The 20,075-nt window shown below is 39.3% G+C and overlaps 1 protein-coding gene across 7 annotated transcripts in view; it reads right to left on the bottom strand.

Moving 5' to 3' along the window:
- Window positions 1-20,075, bottom strand: part of LOC131674343 (ephrin type-B receptor 1-B) — an 819,189-nt gene that overhangs the window by 565,588 nt on the left and 233,526 nt on the right. For all 7 annotated transcript variants that reach the window (XM_058953013.1, XM_058952971.1, XM_058952996.1 and 4 more), the window contains one exon: window positions 2,966-3,333. In XM_058953013.1, the coding sequence (XP_058808996.1) occupies window positions 2,966-3,098 (133 nt within the window). In that variant the 5' untranslated portion in view covers window positions 3,099-3,333. The remainder of the gene's footprint in view (window positions 1-2,965; window positions 3,334-20,075) is intronic.

Here is a 20,075-nt window from a genome sequence, read left to right as displayed (position 1 = left end):
AAAGAATACTACGTTGAAGTATTGAAAAGATTGTGTGACGTAGTCAGAAGAAAACGGCCACAGCTTTGGTAAAGTGGTGATTGGCTGCTTCACCACCATAATGCACCAGTGCATTTATCGTACCTTGAGCAGCAATATTTAACAAAGCATCAAGTCGTTCAGCTTCGCCACTTCCGATTTGATGACAAAGAGACGGTTGAAACGAATGTGACGAATATACTAAAGGCAATTCCGAAAACTGACTTCGAGGACTGCTTTAGGAAGTGGGAACACCGTTGGAAACATGTTACTCAATGAAATGGGGATTACTTTGAAGGATGTCACTAACCAGATGATAAAAAATAACCCCAATGCGGAAATATAAAGGTAGACTCGATACTTTTGGGACAAACCTCGTACTTCTATCTTTCAACATCGGCAAAAATTTTGTAAGTTTCATTCAATTTTATTTTTGATGTTTTCAATGTTGCTGACAAACATAATTATAAAAGTTAATAATTATGGCCAGAGCTGGGAAAGGTTTTATTCACCCTCTAAATAATGATATTTGTGTTTTCTCAATTCATTGATTATCATGACTGGATTCAATTGGTTCTTGAATTTGTTTTTCTCTAAGAACATATTCAAGTTCCATGGCACTTTGAGAACATTTGAAATATGGTGACTTAAGGATGATCAATGGTTAATCGAAAGTTAACAGACCTGTTTCTATTTTTAATATATTGAACTGAACAGTACGAATACCAGGATGAATTTTTTCAATATTTCTTTCCAAGTGAATTTCAATGAAAATTAATTCGCAAGTTACACTTTTATATATATAGAACCACAACAATTGAAGATTTTAACAAAAAAAGTGAGAAGAGGTTTTTTTTGTTATGACATAGATATGAAAATTTACTCAAATAAAGATAATCGGAGCAAGGATACTCGTTTTTCACCCAAAATTTCAGGTTTTTCACGAAATAAAATTGTTTATTATTCATTCATACAAATTTAGCGTGTATTAATATAAATTATAATAAATAAGAAAAACAACTAGGCGTAGGGCTCAAAGAGTGAAAAGATAAAGAGAGGAAGAAAGAGAAAGAGAGAGAGATTATGAGCAACGGCCATCACGACTGAGTAGTGAAAGAAGAGGCGATGCAAGAGAGCAAGTGAAGTCAATTTTTGGTCAATCTTGGAACAAGTAATATGTCCTAGCGATTAGAACTATTTATGGCAGAAGCACGAAAACGATAGAATACGCGCAGGCGATTCCAGGTGAAATTCATTATGAATTTTGATAGGCGAGGCTAACCTAGTGTGTCACAGGCGAATAGCGAGTAGAGAAAAGACAGAAGAACTATAGTATGATATATCTGATGGATGAAAGTACTGAACGAGCTAAAAAAGTTGTAAGTCGCTGAATTATAGAAAGAAGTGCAGTTTAAAACTAATAAGTAAATAAAATAAAAATAACAAATAAAATAAATAACAGTATTAATAAATAATACAGTATTAATAAGTAATATTAATAAATCAGTAATGAATTAATTAAATAGCAAATTAACTAACTTCAACAAATAAATTAAATAAGATCACAAAGCAACTATCTGGATTGTTTATTTTTTCCGTGAAGTCAAGCTGCAGTGAAAGCTTAATTGTAGATCTTATAGAGTGAACTAATGTTAGGTTACGTTAGGTTAGGTTTAATGATGCTCAACACTGTTCACTATTCAGTTCTATTTAGTTCTTGACGATAATAGGCGAAGATCACACTATTCAATCTTCTTAAGGATGAAATACAACTGATCATACTCATGCAGGCTTCAGAAATCCGCATCATAGAAGACTCGAGGAGGAGGGTGATTTTTCAGTCATCCGAATGAACTCCAGTCATACAGGTCATCACAGGCATGAAGATCCTGTCTTTTGAAGCAGGTCAATGGTTGGAGCAGTTCAAACAACAAAATGGATTGACCGGTGGAACAACTTTTATAATGGATAGTTTCATTGCTAGTTTTCCTCTGTCCAAGGCCCCTGCTATAGGTGAAGAACAAAAATCACTTAAGATGAGAGCACCCGGGTGATGGCACATAATCAACTGCGTCAAGCAATCATGTCACAGGGATGTTGTTAAACTTTCAACTCCCTGTTAATATTTGTACAGAATTTCAAAAATAACACAAGACCAATCTTGGTCAACGTGGCGAATAACTGACTGAAAATATTCTCTGCATTTCGAGATTACGTCACTAACATTTGAAAAACAACCAGCAGCTAAGTAATAAGAACACGGCAAGAGTCTAGAAAAGTTTTGAATTGTTGACATTAACAGTACAGAAAATAACAACTGTTGCAGTCAACAATGAGCACAGCAAACACTTTTCGCCACCGCAGGTGATTTTAAAGAGCTGGAACAAGTAAGTAAGACGAAGAAAGAGAAAAAAATTAATAAGGCAAAATAGCAAAGCAACCTCTCCCAGACCAGAGAGGGAATTGTAAGGCAAGTATAATAGAAAATTATTCGAAATTCACGATGCTCTAGCTTACTATGAACTTTGATCGACACTTACATTTCGTGTGTATAACAGATAGTTGAGCCAATCAATAGCAAGCAATTAAAGTAATAACTGTGATCGTAATTGAATTTAAACTTGCAAATAGCAAGTTCGTAGTGCAATGTGTGCGACTAAACTTTAAATGCGGAAAAATTTGAGAATTAAAGATTATTATAAGCCAAATTCCAGTTTTAGATGCACTGAATGTACAATCGCCCATTGTCGCCATTGCAGAGTACTGTTTCACCTCCCCAATCCCATCCCGTATAAAAACTTGTTAAAATGAACTCTGGATTAAGACCCATCACATGGCTCATAAGGATAATTTATTTTAATAATATCGGCGATTATGTTAAAACTTTTTGAATTAAAATACAAACATATAAAGTGTACCTCAAGATTTGAAATATTTATAAAATTACCTTGTTCAGCAGTGCCAGGCAATGACTGTAGTATAATCAGAATCAAAATAACTAAAGGTGCCGTGAAAAACAGGTTAGCGAAGTGATCTGCGGCCGCGCAGTGGGCATACTTATTCATAGAGAAATTAGCCATGCTCTCTACTGCCAACTGCTGATAGCAAATACTACTGCTATCTGCAGGCTAGTTAATTGTCCAAAGCTCGAGTCGGGAGTTAGAGTCGAGGCCAAGGAGCTTAGTCCGGCAGCAGCTACATGCTTGCATTGCCGGCTCACGCTCCACCAACCTCGACCCTGACTCCGACGCCCACTCCGCCTTCGCCACTCCAGCCTTTTTCTTTTATGTCGCTTGTTCAGGCTTTTGACAATTCCTGTAATTAATACCATACAATTTTTATTTATTCATGGTATCTGATTTATGATTAAATGAAGTCTAATTATTTTTAATTTATAATTATTTACTTGCATTAAAAAAATTGAAATATGCATACAGGTACAAATAGTTCTGGAGAATTTAAAAATGAAATGAATTCCTAGTAACAGTATTAATACATTCTACATTTGTTTTTATTCATCCTTGTTGAGATAATTTGAGGTCCTTGGAACAATTTATATGAATCAATTATCATAATAGGTTTCTATATAATTGCAAATATATAACAATCAGATTATAATTGGATTATTTATTAAGTGTTGCAATTTCATGATTCGAATAAACTAAGATATGATACTACTTATTTTAATAACTTTTTTTATACTGGTACTTTTCTGTTTGTATAAGACAAGTAAATAGATAATACATATAGAACGGTCATCAAGAAAAATTGTTGAATTCAAACGATTGTAAATTCATTAATACCAGGAAAGAAATTCTATAAAAAAGTCTAGGCATTCATAATATATGAGAAACCAATGGATTAATATTGAAGCTATTTCAGAAGATAAAAAAGCTAAACAATGTATATTATACCAACTATATCTGTACAAGTACATTTCATTTTCATGAAATATTTTGATTTATATATTTTACATGTACGTTGTCTATATGTGGTTCTTTACGGAATGAGACTTCTTATAGGATATTTTTTATAAGGTAAGGTTAAATTGTTATTATTACTATTATCAAAATTAACACTAATCATACCAACACTTATTAGATACCTAGTTTACCATAGCGGGTCAAAACCCGAAATTTACGTTTCCTACTTTTATGTATGAAATATGGATGTTGGAAAGGAAATAAAAATATAATGATAATAAAATATGTATTATAATTATATGAAATAGTATTTTTACTAATTATATGAAATAGTATTTTTACAATTTCTATTTCAAACGCAAAAAATAAGAGTTGTTTTTATACATCACATTTTTTACACTTAAGTGTTTCCGTCGCACATTTCCCGCAAACAAATATTTTACAATTGGAGCAAATTTTATTAGTTTTATTTTCTTTGCAGTATCCTATTTGACACCTCTTACGTTTATTAGAATCTGTAACAGGGTTAGGCAACGATCGTTTAGTATTTGCTTTTTCTTTTGGTTGTTCACGGGCAACTCGAAAATCGTGGGCAAGTTCTACTGCTAGCTTGAGTAAAAAATCTTGTCTCGAGATATTATCTCCTGTCGTTTGCTTGTATAAAATCTAGGCATTTATACCAGCTAAATGAAAAATATTAAAAAAAACTTGGAGTGGCCATCTGCAAGACTTAGACTTTGTAGTAAATTTCCTCGCCATTTGATCGGTCATGTCTACACCAAATTTGGTTTTATTGTAATATGAAACAGTTTCAGGTAAACGCTTATCATTATTTTCTATTGATACAAATTTATGTTTAGAACTAAGTAAAAGTACCTTTTTATTTGGCTTGCTTTTATAAATTGTAAGAGTACAATTATCAGAAGTAAAAATTTTCGAAGAAAATCTTGCCATGTCATCTTTCTTTTGCTTTGTAATTAGTGGCAGATCCCTTTTGTTTGAGCGAATGGTTCCAACTAGGGTAGTTCTTTTTGCTAGAAGTTGTATGGCTAGTGATTTGCTTGTGAAGAAGTTGTCTGTGGTCATAGTTCTTCCGCAACCCGTAAATGGCTTGATCATGAGTACAACATATTCAGAGAGTTGTACTGAAGAGGGTCTATTTTCATCTTTTCCTAGATATGGAAATACATTTATAACGTATTTGCTATCGACGTCCGATGCTAACCAAAATTTGATTCCAAATTTATCCGGCTTGTTAGGCATGTATTGCGTAAATCTACATCGTACTTTAGTCGGAAATAGCTGTTCATCTATAGTAATATTACCACCCGGTTTGTAACAGTTTTGGCTGTTCTCAATGAAAATATTCCAAATCGTGGATACTATAGTAAATTTATCTGCTTTCAAACGTTCACTTCGCTGACTTTTTTAATTAAAACGAATAAATCTAAGAATTTCGGTAAAATTATTTCTGCTCATAGTTTCAGAAAAAAATTTGGGCCCCCATATATTATTCCACAAAAAAGAAAGTTTCAAATTATTTGCTCCATATGCAGCTCGTGCATATAAAATTGCAATAAATGCAGCAAGTTTTTCTTGAAATAAACTCCAATCGGATCCTAATACAATGTTTACTTCTTCTATTGTGCATGTTCTTATATGGTTCATAATGCGGTGGTCAATTATCAATGAAAATGCAGTACTAACTTTACCTTTCATTATACGACGTTTAGCATATCCTGTTGGGCCTACTTCTTGTCTGAAAATGTTATGAAGTGGTGGTCTTCCAGGTGTGCCACCTATTTATATTTCTTTCCAAACAGATCCATCAATTGCAACATGTTGTTCATTTATTTCTGCTTCACTTTCTTCAGAACTTGAGAGTAATCTTCTTCTTTTTCGTCCACAACCGATATTCACAATATTTTCCTCTTCATTGTCAGTATCTGTAGATTCAGACTCATTTTCGTTTGTAACCAATATATCTTCGTTTTCAGAAAATTCATCTTCACCGATTTCCGAAAACTCTTCTCAATATTATTTATATCTTCTAAGAATTTGGACTGTCTCGTTCGTTTCGATATTTTATGGGTAAATAGTTACCTGTATCACTAATAAAGCTATAAAAATAAAATAAAAACTATGTACCAAACTTTTCTTTTTTGCTACCTTTTTTACACAAAAATCTAGTTTCAATCTAAAATTTTTATATTTTCTTGAATTATTCTCAGCTATTTTGATTTAACTACTTTACGTAACAGTCTTTGCATACATTTGCAGTTTACTGAATACAATAAGATAAGCAATATGTATTGATAAGCTTATAAAACAAAAAAAATGTTCTCCGGGTCAAATGACCCGATGTGGTAGACAACGGTATACGACAGTTATTACTCAAAAGAAACAAAACAAAAAATTATAAAAATAGTATAAGAACAGTAGACTTAATTAGTCAGAAAAAGTCAGTAAGTTAAATTTGGAGAAGTAATAAGATAATACGTGCATTATCAATGCAAAAGTTTAAAATGGGTCATTTGACCCGTTATGGTATGATTAGTCTTAAATATGCTAGTATGCATGAACCAATAAAAATAAATATTATTAGCTTCATTGTCACTTTAAATTCTTCATTTTTTTCTAAGCATTATAAGGATTGGAAACTATTTTTATATCGATGAAAATTTATTTTTTACGAGAAAAGAAGTAGGAATATTTTATAATGTTATAATTATCGTTATATGAAAACACCGACGTAAAAAAAATGTTAATTTAATGGGAAATTTTTTTTTTATTTACTCCAGAGTTTATTTACAATCTGTCTCACATTTATAAGACAATAAGTAAATTTTATTACTAAACTGTGTAATTTCTTTTATAGTTTGCATACGTTACTTCTTTTATTTTTTCTTTTTTTAGACACTCGCTAGTTGCGTGATATTTTGCACATTTCACACAAACTGCGCTTTTCAAAACAATACTTTTTAGTGTCTCCGAATTCTTGGTAGTTATAACATTGTGGTATGTCTCTTTTGATATGTGGTGGTTCAAATTTCACTACTGTGTTTAGTAGTCTGCTAATTTTATAAATTTCCTAGTTCTTATAGTCGTATTCTATTTCGACAGTGAAAAAAGCTAACGGTGTTTTTGTAATCTGATGGCATATGTTTCTGATATTAACTACTTTATACCTATGTGCTTCGATGGCGTTTGTTAATTTCTCCGTATCAACTCAAGATCATCTTAAGCCCTTTTCCTTTTTTGCGCTGATAAGCGTAAAACTGAGTATTTTTTTTAGTCTGCTGACTATCGGCAAATACTTTTCTGAAATTGTGGGTTGAATTTTAAGTTTGTTTTTCGCTAGTACTTTCAGGATATAGCTATTTTTAGCTATATTATTTAGTAAGTTTTCTAGGTTTTATAGCGGACGAATGTTTTCCACGTTGTACACGTTTTAGGGGTGGTTTGTGTTTTTTTTTAAATTACTGTTGCTTCGTTACCGTCAGTATCTTTTTTATCTTGTAAAATGTCAAATTTGTTAGTGTTCTAGATTAACCAATAGTCGAATAGATGTGCTTGCTGTTGTTTTTTCTTTTGATCTAAATTATCTGGGCTACTTCTCTACCTTTTACCACTAACTATTTTCCACTTCTCAGTGTTGTTTTGTATGGAGGTAGATAATACTTCTCCTGTCAGAGTGTCCATTTTGGCCATTACTATTTCTTTAATTTACTATGCGGTTTGAATTTTAATTTCAACTTGATTGGCTATCACTTAGCTATGCAAGTAGAGCGTTTAACAGGTACGTCTGCACTCCTCAAAGATCAAACGTTGACTTTTTAATGGAAAAAGCCGTATTTTTACAAAGAAAGATTGCAGAGGAAAGCTCACAGTTATTAGAAAGAGGACTTATCTATTGCAGCCGAAAAATAGAAGTGCTAAAGCTCGTGGTTGACGCGCAACGGGAAGTCTCTAACCTCTTACCTATCTCTCCCCTCGATTTCTATTTCCGGGTTCACTACCCTCATCGCATCTTAGCAGCTCATATCGGTTCTTTGGTCACACCTGCTGTCTTCTCGTTGACTTTCTTGCCGCTATTCTCCATCTCGCTCTCACTCGCCCTTATTAGATAGCCGGACCAAAGGTTAGCCGTAAGCCTTCCATTCCGTGGATTTTACCCGCTAAACACAGAAATCATGAGCTTTCTATGGGGCTACTATCCTCCAAGAGCTTAGAACTAGAGCTGACAGTCTCACGATGATACGTGTGGGGCGTACGTCCACATTAATGGATAGAGCTTGAATGCGAGGTTGCTGTGCTAATCTCGTTTCAATGCGCGATGGATCAGTGTTTTGCAATAGTCGCTGAACATAAACGTTCGGATAAGTATAAATCATCTTGGCGGAAAAGCACACGGAAGAACAGCTATATTAATTAGAAACAATATTAAACATCGAAAATTAAAGCATACAGATTCGAATACTTATAAGCAACAAATGTCGTAATCACGAATAATAACGGTCACATTATATTTTCAGCCTTATTGCCTTCCAAGGCGCAAAATAATCAAAATACGGTATAAAAAATATTTTGACAATCAAAATTGAAGAAAAAAGAAAATTAAAAAAAAATGGCAGCAGGCCAGATTAAAAACTGATAAAAGCAAATATAAACAGTTTATTAAAGAACTCAATAAAATAAAAAAGACAAATGTGGAAACTGGAGGAAACCACGTAGCCAGTTATAAAGATTGTAATGTAAAAAAGTTCTCGTGCAAAAATTATTCCTAGCATTAAGACCAAAACAAATAATAAATATAGGAAACATCATTTAGAACAACGTCTCATATGTATCAAGATCATTAATACCAATTCCAAAAAAAGCAACTTTATATGCAGTGTGACGGTAAACGTCAAATTAGCGCTGATTATTTAACTTAATTGCTGCCTGTGAGGGCAGCACCTGCCGGGGGGACAAAATACGTAACGAAGGAATTCGGCACGCGAGCAGACGGAACGCGCGCGATTGAAATCGAACTAGTGAAGCATTGACCATTGTTGTGTCCGCCCGCTTTCGCTATTACCGCCGCCGATTCACGTGCCCTTGACCACCATACGCTGAGACAGTGATATCCAGCTGAGAGCCAGTTATCCAGGACTGTAGCCGCCAAGGAGCCATCCAGCTACCAGTTTGAGGCCAAGTCGAGTGTGTGTGTGTGAGGTTTCGCCATCGAGGGCGAAACCATTCCGTGCGCGCATTCGCGACCCGCGAACTAAACATTAAAAACTGTTCCGTACTGTGCGATTTGTCGCTGTGTTCTCCAATCGCCTGCAAATATAAGGTAAGCTGGCCAGCTTAATTTCGTGATCGCGACTGCGTGATTAATAATCAATTTCTAATATTCGATGCGTGCATGTAACGGCTCTAATAACAAAAAGCAGCGAGCGTACCGGCAAAGCGTGTTGTCGATGAGCGAGCGTCAACGTAAACAAACGCGCGGGCCGACCTTCTATAGAGTATGAGGGATAATAAAAGATCTAATTCGTATTACTGACAAGTGCTTTTCGATTCACTTATACCTCATAGCTTCCACTCACTTTCCTTCGATAAGAGAACTTACTGGTTGACTGGCGCCTGTCTTTGCATCCTCTCTGATTTACGTACCGAGCATAATTAACTGCGCGCGTCCTTTTAGTGTATCCGCGCGCATAAAATAATTAAACGGTTTTACCCCGTTACATGGCGCCCAACGTTAAAGAACCTACGGTGTTTTTGATAGTGCAAAACACCGGTTCTCAGTAATAAACTCGCGCCCAGTCAACCAGCGACCCAGGTGGTAATCAAGTGTTGTTGTGCGCACTTGATACCGAAGGCCACGTTAGTAAACAAATCCTGTTAGCTAGCTTGTGAAGGCTCGCCGCGGCGAAAAATTGTAAATATTAGCTGTGAACGCGTGCGAGTGCGACCGAAAGATTCTTGAACGAATTTTGAAAGTTGCCGCAAATAATATTATACCCGTTGGCCCGGGGAAAACTAACACCGGCAATTTTCAAACAAAATTAATTTAATTGAATAATTTTATTTGACATCGTATTGTCGTAACGTAAATGTGTTTTTTTTTTAATATTATTAACTGCGGTTATTGGTGATTACGCGCAACGCTCATTACAATATTTTAAATACTAACTCACACAGCCGTACTAACAAACAGTTAGTGCGTCTGATAGGTAGGATAATTATATTGCGTACTAACGAGCGAAGAATCTTTCGGCAATTAATTCGTAAAACGCCGTTGATCAAGCCCAGTGTTAGCTAATAAAATATTTTTTATTTTTCATCCGGCATACGAATCGTAATACAACACTCGCACCCGCGTAACATAACTGTAAATTTTACAAAGAAATCCAACGCTAGTAATCAAACAGACAATCATGGACCGCACTCAGACAGAGATAGAAAATTGGGTATGGACACTCCAGGAGGAGGAAATCGAAGAATACCTCGAGCACCTGGAGCTCAAAACAAGCGGGTCCAAGCTCTCGAGAGCTGCACGACTACATAACTGGTTACTTGGCGACTATTCCGCAGCAGATTTCGCGGAAGTCGACAACCAACACAGCAGTCCAGCCAAAAGAGCCGCCCTACGTTCGGAGCTAATCGTATCCCTATGCCAGGAACACACAGCATCCGAGCAGGAGGGAGAATACCCGCTAGCCCAACTATTGCAGAGTGCGGATGTAATATCGCGAGTCCAGAAAACCGCGATAAACGTCGCGAATGCCCTGGACAGCGGAGAGAACACAAATAGTAAAAAGGAAATTACTATAACGGCTGTCGATGGCAGCCAGTTCAAACTCCCGCCGGCATTCGCGATGATGATTCAAGACCTCATTTTCCGGTCCAGGGAACATGAGAGGAAATGGGAGGTACAAGACTCACGGAATTCGAATGCATCTAACCTAACCCAAGTAGTAGAACAAATAGAAGAACAAGTAGTAGAACAAGATAGTAGAACAAATCGTCAGGACCAACATCAAGGTGCAGGAACAAATCGACAACCTGTCAACCAGGATGAAGGAACTAGAAAATGCCGTATACAGAGATATGCGGCAAGACGAGTCAAACAGTTCCAGTGAGGAACCACAACCGGAAAACACGCGTAGGAGCGTCGCATTCCAGGATACATTCACATGCCACTACGACGCCAGGTTACCCCAGAGCACTCCAGCCGGACCCGGACTGAGGCCCACGGGGGCCGCCGGCAGGACCCCCCGCCGGACGCCCCTTTTCGGAGAGGGTGGACAGCATCAACTCGGTGGAGTTAATGCTGAAGTGGACAACCACCCGCCGAGCATGTGGTCATCCCAACAGACGTCAAACCCGTGGACGACGACAAGGGATGTCGGCCGCATCGTCCGGGGATGGAAACTCAGGTTCTCCGGAGAAGGCAACGCGAGTATTGACACCTTCTTATCAAGGTTGGAGAACTCGAGGAGCAGCGCTGGACTTACGGAAGACGAGATGCTCACAGCTGTCTCCGAGCTACTCGCCGGTCCTGCCCTCGTTTGGTTAGAAGCAATGCGGAACGAATGGTTCTCCTACGCGGATTTCGAGGCAGACGCCAGAGCATGGTTTGGGACCAGCAGGCAACAACAGCAGCGTCTAACCAAAGAGGTTCAAGGCCGATACCAGGGCCCAGACGAACCCGCGAACGTATACATCGCGAACATGATGGGCCTAATGAGCCGGCTGAACCCCAAGATGACGCAGGAGAGCCAGCTGGACCTGCTACATGCCAACCTCCTCCCGGAAATCCAGAGTCAAATACGGAGATCAGAAGTAGACTCCGTGCGGACCCTGAACGACCTGGCCACGACGGCCCAAAATAACTTGCATCAGCGAAGGATGGAGCGGACGATACCAGACCCTCAGTCGACTTTATATCCTGAGTTGGCGTATCACCCCCGCACCGACGCGAGCAAGGGTCGTAAGGGGAAGGTGGCATCTATGTCCGGTGACAAACCGGAAGTCAATGATAGATTGGACCGCATGGAGAAGGTACTCGAGAGGGTGACGCACCAGGTCGTCTACACACCGACGCCCTCGGGGGCGACACCTAATCCGAGTCTGGAATCCGTCGATGGCGAGAAAAAGGTTCTGCCCATCGACATGTTTAACCAAATGCTGTTGTCCATCAAAGAACTGACGGCGGAAATGAAGAATAATCGCGCCGACAAAAGTCTGACTTCCGAGGACCGAGCCAAGAGACCAGAGACTCCTCGCGGACGAGGAAGGGATTTCTCCGGTCTGCTTAAATGTGCCGAGTGTGGCCGATTGGGGTACAGTAGGAGGTACTGTCCCCAATGCAATAAGGGAAACGAGGAAAGGAGTGGTTAGTTGGGGTTGACCCCACTCCTTCATCCCGTAACCCAAACCCCGTTAAGGAGATCTCGCGGCTTTCGTCAGCACAGCCCGCACCGTTAGTAGCGAGCGTGCTGAGCGACGAGGGCGAGAACTCCCTTGGTGACGCCAATGATGAGCGTGGTGGTAGAGTGAACGCGGAGAGGAAGGGTAATGACGTGAGTAAACCCCAGGACCCTGGACCGGTCGAGGTGGTGGCGAATGGATCGCACACGCTCTCGGGGACCAGGGTAACGGCAGATAAACCGTCAAAAGGTAATGACGTTAGTAAAGCCCAGGACCCTAGACCAGCCGAGGTGGTGGCGAATGGATCGCACACGCCCTCGGGGGCACGGGTAACGGCAGATAAACCGCCGAAAGGTAGCCCTATGGGAACTCCGGTCGTCCGGACCGAGGTGGTTCGAACGAGAAGTAACGTCACTTTACCACACGAGAGCACGGTGGTTAGCGCTATGATGGGCAAGGAGCAGAGCTGTGGAGCCGCCGAAACTGTTTCCCGATATTCCCCGGAACAAGAAACGCGCTGGTGGCTACCGGTGAAAATAGGAGACTTCCAGTTACGGGCTCTCTATGATCCGGGAGCTTCCACCACAGCCATGGGTAATATTGCTCTGCAAATAGCGTCCGTGTTAGGCGTCAGGTTAGATACCTCCCACGCAGGTACGGCAAGGCTACCCGACGGTCGTAAGTTGACGATCGTCGGCCATGTCACGTTGCCGTTCACCGTAGGGGAGATGACGATGCCGACGAGGGTGGCTATCCTCCCAACCCTCGTCGATGAATGTGTCTTAGGAGTGAACTTTATTAGGTTGTTTAGAGCAGTACTGGATCCGGATGATGATACATACTGCTCAAGAAATCACAAACCAAGATGAAACTAGAAGTAGCTAGTTTGGAGGCTGGTCCGAGATTAGCTACTATCGGACTAGCTGAGGTAACCGCCTCTCAACAGGCGATATTGCAGAGGACCATCGACGAGGCCTTATCGCAGGCCCCCGTGGGACTGGGACGAGCAACAGGCATTGAACACGAGATTCGAGTCAATGAGACAAAATCGTTCAAGAACGAACGCCGACATTTCACTGCCTCCACCGTACCCAGACTGGGATACCTCCGATTCGTAAGAGTATCATTCGATCCCTCGTACGCCGGCGCCACCTTCCAACGGTTAATAGACAGCGTGATCGGACCCGAGCTTGGCGGTTTCTCTTTCGCCTGTTTGGACGATATCATAGTAGTATCGTCCAAATTCGAAGATCACGCACAAAGTCTTAAAACAGAGTTGGATAGGTTGTATAGGGCTGGCCTCTCGATTGATCGAGAGAAGAGTGTCTTCTGTAAGTCTGGGGCCACATACCTTGGTTTGTCGATTACCCACAACAGAACCGGACGAGAAGACGATTTACCGGAAGATAGGACCCGCCCACGAGATGGCGACGAGACCTCTACCACCGAGGGAACCAAGGTGATGAACGTCCCGCCTAACGCGAGCGATACAACGATACACGGGAACGGGAGCGCCGACACTGCGGATAACACACTCCAAAATGGCGACGCGACCACCCCGAGCTCACCTCGCCGTACTCGTCGTAATCCCACCAGCCGAGTCCAAATAAATACCTCTCCTACTAAACACGATGAAGCACCCACGAAGGAAACCTCGTGAGTGCGCGCTAACTACACTCATTACACAACATCGACAGACTACTCGAGCCCCTCCTCCCATCGTCGGGAAAAGGAAGAGGGGCAGGCCACCGAGAACACCAACCGTGAACGCATGAAACACAGCGAACGAAGGACCTGGGACACCGACGCCAAGGACCCCACCTTCGACTCCGGCGACGAAGGCCCTGGGCAGCCGAACAGGCGCCCACCTTCGATATCCAAAACTATTCAGGATACTAACTTGCTGGATAATTACAGGATGCAGATCACGCTCGAACAATTCGAGCAAGCGGCAGCCGCCCTCATCGGCCTGGACTCGGGTCCCGCCGTTGAAGGGGTGGTACATGCCGCCTTGCACCTCATAAGTGCCCGAAGAGAAGAGGAGGAGCAAGCACGGGTGTGAGCTCACGAGAGCTCGTCATCCGTGCTCATCGAAGAACTCCCGACAGCGGATCCTACCGCGATACCGTCGACGACTCCCGGTATCGCGCACGGCGATACCACGCCGCTACCCGGACCCCCAGCGGGATCTATCCCGCTGAAGGCCCCGACATCATCCATTGGATGACCAGGGAGCAGAATTACCCGGGAGACCAGCCAGGTGATCTTCCCCTGCCCCCGTGGGCAGGGCCACCGTTATACTACCCGGCGAATAAAGATGGGATTAAACATCACGTGGACTATAATCCTTTATTATCCTCTCTCTTTTCCTCCTCGGAAGGGACAGCACTAATGGAATTATCGTCGAGGACCCTATAGGTCCAGACTGGAAGGGGGCTGTGACGGTAAACGTCAAATTAGCGCTGATTATTTAACTTAATTGCTGCCTGTGAGGGCAGCACCTGCCGGGGGGACAAAATACGTAACGAAGGAATTCGGCACGCGAGCAGACGGAACGCGCGCGATTGAAATCGAACTAGTGAAGCATTGACCATTGTTGTGTCCGCCCGCTTTCGCTATTACCGCCGCCGATTCACGTGCCCTTGACCACCATACGCTGAGACAGTGATATCCAGCTGAGAGCCAGTTATCAAGGACTGTAGCCGCCAAGGAGCCATCCAGCTACCAGTTTGAGGCCAAGCCGAGTGTGTGTGTGTGAGGTTTCGCCATCGAGGGCGAAACCATTCCGTGCGCGCATTCGCGACCCGCGAACTAAACATTAAAAACTGTTCCGTGCTGTGCGATTTGTCGCTGTGTTCTCCGATCGCCTGCAAATATAAGGTAAGCTGGCCAGCTTAATTTCGCGATCGCGACTGCGTGATTAATAATCAATTTCTAATAATGGAAAGAATGGAAATTGAGAGCTGGGAATTCACTTAATTTTAATAATATTCAGCAACGTTTCATTAGCACATTTGCTCACCTCCTCAGGCTTTATTAATAGAAAAACAACAAACTATTAACAATAAAGTTACAAATGTAATTTTAATGGCATATAATTATACGTACTCACACCCGGTAGGCCCGGGTTCGACTCTCAGTCCCTGCTGATTGATACAAGCACCACTGAAAAAAGTTTCATGTGCTGTGTTCTCAAACATTTTACAAGCCTCTGTCGCTGATTAGCACTGATGGAGCATAAATAGAGCGACATTAAATAAATAAAAAAAAAAAAAAAAAAAAATTATATGTACATGTGAGTACCTGATTTCTCTCGTAGTCAAATTATTATAGGCTAAAACGAATAGCTCGTAGCCAGTCACGTTACAATACAGTAAGAATCAAGTATTTCAATACACACACACACACACACACACACACACACACACACACACACACACACACACACACACACACACACACACACACACACACACACACACACACACACACACATATATATATATATATATATATATATTCTTCACCTATCATCCCTTCCTCATTGATCTTAATAAAGGCTTATAAATATGACTAATAAGGGAACCACCCCAACCCGACCTCGCCGATTTGAATGATTTTAAGATATGTTGTAGTACTTGAAAAATAATTAGATACGTGTTTTTTTTATAGGCCCATAAGGGCTTTTAAGGGGTGAAATCCACCCTGAAAATCAACCCTTAAAATCAGTTTTTTTAATATTTCTCAGCATCAAATGAATTATGAATTAACTTTACGTTTAAAAAATAATAACTATTATTATTTTTTATACACAGCTATATGTAATACAATGCAAATAATATTTAAAAAAAACTGATACTATAACTGTTATTATTAATTTCGAAAAAACAAAATAGTTAATAAATATTTATAATTTATTTTAGTCTCAATTATATTTATAAGCCGTTATTAATGATTTTTGTCTTTTTTGTATTTATAATGAAAAGAAAATAATAATTATTACATAAAATTTGTAATACTTGGGACATATTGATATGCAACATGAATGTTATTCAAGAAATACATTTATTTTTCGCTATTTATATAAGGTTAGCCTGCATGTGTTTTAGTAAGGGTGGTTTATAAGGGTGGGGGTTAGATAGGTTAGGGGTAGGTGAATAAGAGGTATGTGATTCAGCTGGGATAACTCGCTTATGGTGTAAAATTCAATTATTTCAAGAAATAACGAACGACTAAAGTTGTTTTTCCCAGGATTAGGTGGATTAACCTGCTGATAGTTTGACGGGGGTAGTTTCTAGAGGGTGAAACACCCCTTAAATATTTTTTTTTTAATCCGGAAACACGTTAATTTAATTTTGGTATTTTCTCATTATCAGTACGATTTTTAAATCACTCGAGCTGATTTACTATATTACATGTCGTAAAACAGTACAAAAAATAGTGTATTTACCCCTATTAAAAAGGGGGTTGCAACCCTTCGGTATAAATGTTATGTCCTTAAAAGCGCCTTTTTATAAGAAATTTTTTAACGTTGAGTTTACCGAAAAATATTCATTTGATGCTGAGAAATATTAAAAAAACTGATTTAGGGTTCGATTTTCAGGGTGGATTTCACTCCTTAAAAGCCCTTATGGGCCGATAAAAGAAAACACGTATCTAATTTTATTTCAAGTACTACAACATATCCCAAAATCATTCAAATCGGTGAGGTCGGGTTGGGGTGGTTTCCTTGTAAGATATTGTATATCCTCTTTTTTTATTTAAAGTGTTTTTATGTAAGCCGATGTACAACATTTCGGATATTCTCCGTTTGTTATAATTCTTTTCATAATGCAATATCTTAGCTTTGTCTCAGTCAAATTCGTGTGAGAGTTCTTCTATGTGTAGCTACTACTGTATCTGAGTCAATGTTTTTTTGTGTTCATTTAATCTAATTTTTAAGGATCGCTTACTTTCACCTATATAGACCGCTGAACATTGTTTGCAGTTAAAACTGTAGACAATACTAGTGTTGTCTAATAAATCAGTTTGTCTTTTCCTAAATGAATGAACTCTTGTAATGGTTTTTGTAATAAAGGGATTGGAGTAATGACATGTTTTTTTAACATAGAAGAACATTTTTTAAAGGTATTGCAATTATAGGTAGTTTGTGATATTTTAATTTTTAAGAATTATTTTTCCCTTTTTTATATTTGCTGATCCGTTTGTGTATGTGCTTTTTGATAAATTCAGATGGATAATTATTTTTTTTCAGGATATTGGTAACTATTTTGAAATTGCGTAAACGAAATTTTTTGTCAGCAAGTAAAAACACCCGGTCAACTAAATTTGAAACTATATTAACTTTTTGATGAATTGTATGTTCTGAGTTAAAATCCAAAATTCTGTCAGTTTGTGTTGTTTTTCTAAACCAGTCAAATTCTAATTTATTATTATTTCTGATCAATTTTAAGACGAGAAATGGTATAAAATTATTCATTTCAATTTCAAACGTAAATTGTAATCTATAATGATAATAATTGAACGTCTCGACAATTAAATCAATATCATCTTTCGGAACGCACATCAAAGTATCATAAACATATCTATAGTAGAAAACAGGATTAATTTGATATTTATTTCACAACACGTTCAGGCAGCGTTTCTCTAAGTCTTCCATTACAATATCAGCCAATAAAGGAGAGATGGGGGAGCTCATCGGGCTTCCAAATATTTGTTTATAATAAATTTTGTTGAACACAAAATAAACGAAATTTCCGCAGTAAAATAACCAGAATATTAGAAACAGCTAATAAAAACGTAAAACATATATCTATTGAACAAAAAGAATTCAACAAAGACAAAGGTAATGTCACAGTAGTCATGTTGAAAAAAGAATATTTAGAAAAAATGAATACTTTGTTAGATGATAATATCAAATTTATTATAAACAAATATTTGGAAGTTTTTAAATTTATTATAAGAAAATATGGCAGTAGTCCAGATTAAAAACTGATAAAACCAAATATAATCGGTCTATTAAAGAACTTACAAAATTCTTTACGATGAAAAAATAGAAATATAAGTAACTACCTAACTAACTTAACTACAATCGAGGCTACTTATTATTTGGTTTGAAAAAACAATTAAAAAAATAAACCAGCCACAAATATTCTCTTCTCTTATATTAAAATTGATATAACGAAGGCTAGAACAAGTATTGATCAACCTTATACATTTGCTAAATGTTTATAAAATATATTCATCCCCCCCACAACGTAAAATAACATAAAATAAAGAACAAAAATATGACTAAACTACGAGGGTGGTCCGATAAGTACTTAGTCTCACCGCCCGATGGCGCCACTCTCGCAAAAGAAATATTCTATCACGTATTCTATGTATCATGGCAATGTAACATACGTTGAGCCAATAAAGTTTCCATTAAGTTAATTCTATCACGTAGTACAACCTTCTCGATGGTTACTGTCAAGATTTCAGCCGGATCGGAGTTGTAGTTTATTTTTGAGAGCGTGTGAAAGCAAGTGTGTCCGTTGATTTTTGAAAAATGGAAAAAGAGAAGTATCGGTCGGTGATTAGATTCTTGTTTTTGGAAGGGAAATCGCGCAGCGAAATCAAAAAACACTTGGATGCTGTGTACGGTGACTTTTCTCCTTCGATGACGACCGTCAAAAATTGGTTTAACGAGTTTCAACGTAGTCGCACGTCGATTTTTGAAGAGCCACGTCCAGGTGCTCCGAAAACGGCTACCACGAAGGATAACGTGACAAAAATTCACGATCTCGTATTGGCAGATCGACGATTGAAGGTGCGCGAGATAGCTAAGATCGTAGGCATCTCAAAAGACCGCGTGGGTCATGTCCTGCATGAAATTTTGGGCATGAAAAAGTTGTCGGCGCGATGGGTGCCACGTTTGCTCACTCCGGACAACAAGCGCAACAGTGAGACAATTTCAGAGCTATGTTTGACGCTGTTAAGCGCAATCCGAAGGAGTTTCTGCATCGTTTCGTGACAGCCGACGAAAAATGGATCCACTGGTATAACCAGAGACCAAGGAACAGTCGAAACAGTGGACTTTACCCGGCGAAAGTGCTCCGAAGGAGGTGAAGACTGCCCCAACCCATCGGCCGGAAAGGTGATGGCCATCGTTTTCTGGGATTCACAAGGTGTGATCTACATCGACTACATGGAGAGGGGCAAAACGGTCAGAGGGCTATACTGTGCCGAATTATTGGGCCGATTCGATGTCGAATTGCAGAAAAAACGACCCCATTTGGCGAAGAAAAAAGTGCTCTTCTACCATGACAACGCACCGGCTCACACCTCATAGCCGAATTAGTCGAATTAGGCTATGAACTGCTGCCCTATCCACCGTATTCTCCAGATTTAGCCCCGTGTGACTTCTTTTTATTTCCAAACTTGAAAAAGTCACTCGCCGGGCGGAAATTTGAGTCGAATGAGGAGGTAATCGCTGCCACGGAAGCCTACTTTTCAGACCTCGAGGAAACGTATTTTTCAGACGGGTTAAAGAAGTTGGAGCATCGCTGGACCAAGTGTATCGAACTAAAAGAAGACTATGTTGAAAAATAAAACGCCACTTTTCCAAAATTTTCGTTTTTCTTTTGTAGGCTAAGTACTTATCGGACCACCCTCGTAGATGCAAAGTAACAAGAGTAATAATCACTCAATAGTAGATAATATTAAAGTGAA

Source organism: Phymastichus coffea, unplaced genomic scaffold (genome assembly GCF_024137745.1).
Source record: "Phymastichus coffea isolate CEN01 unplaced genomic scaffold, Cenicafe_Pcof_1.1 PCOF00014, whole genome shotgun sequence".
NCBI classification, from domain to species: Eukaryota; Metazoa; Arthropoda; class Insecta; order Hymenoptera; family Eulophidae; genus Phymastichus; species Phymastichus coffea.
Note: the sequence above shows the minus strand (reverse complement) of the source record. Positions and strands in the feature narration are given on the sequence as shown.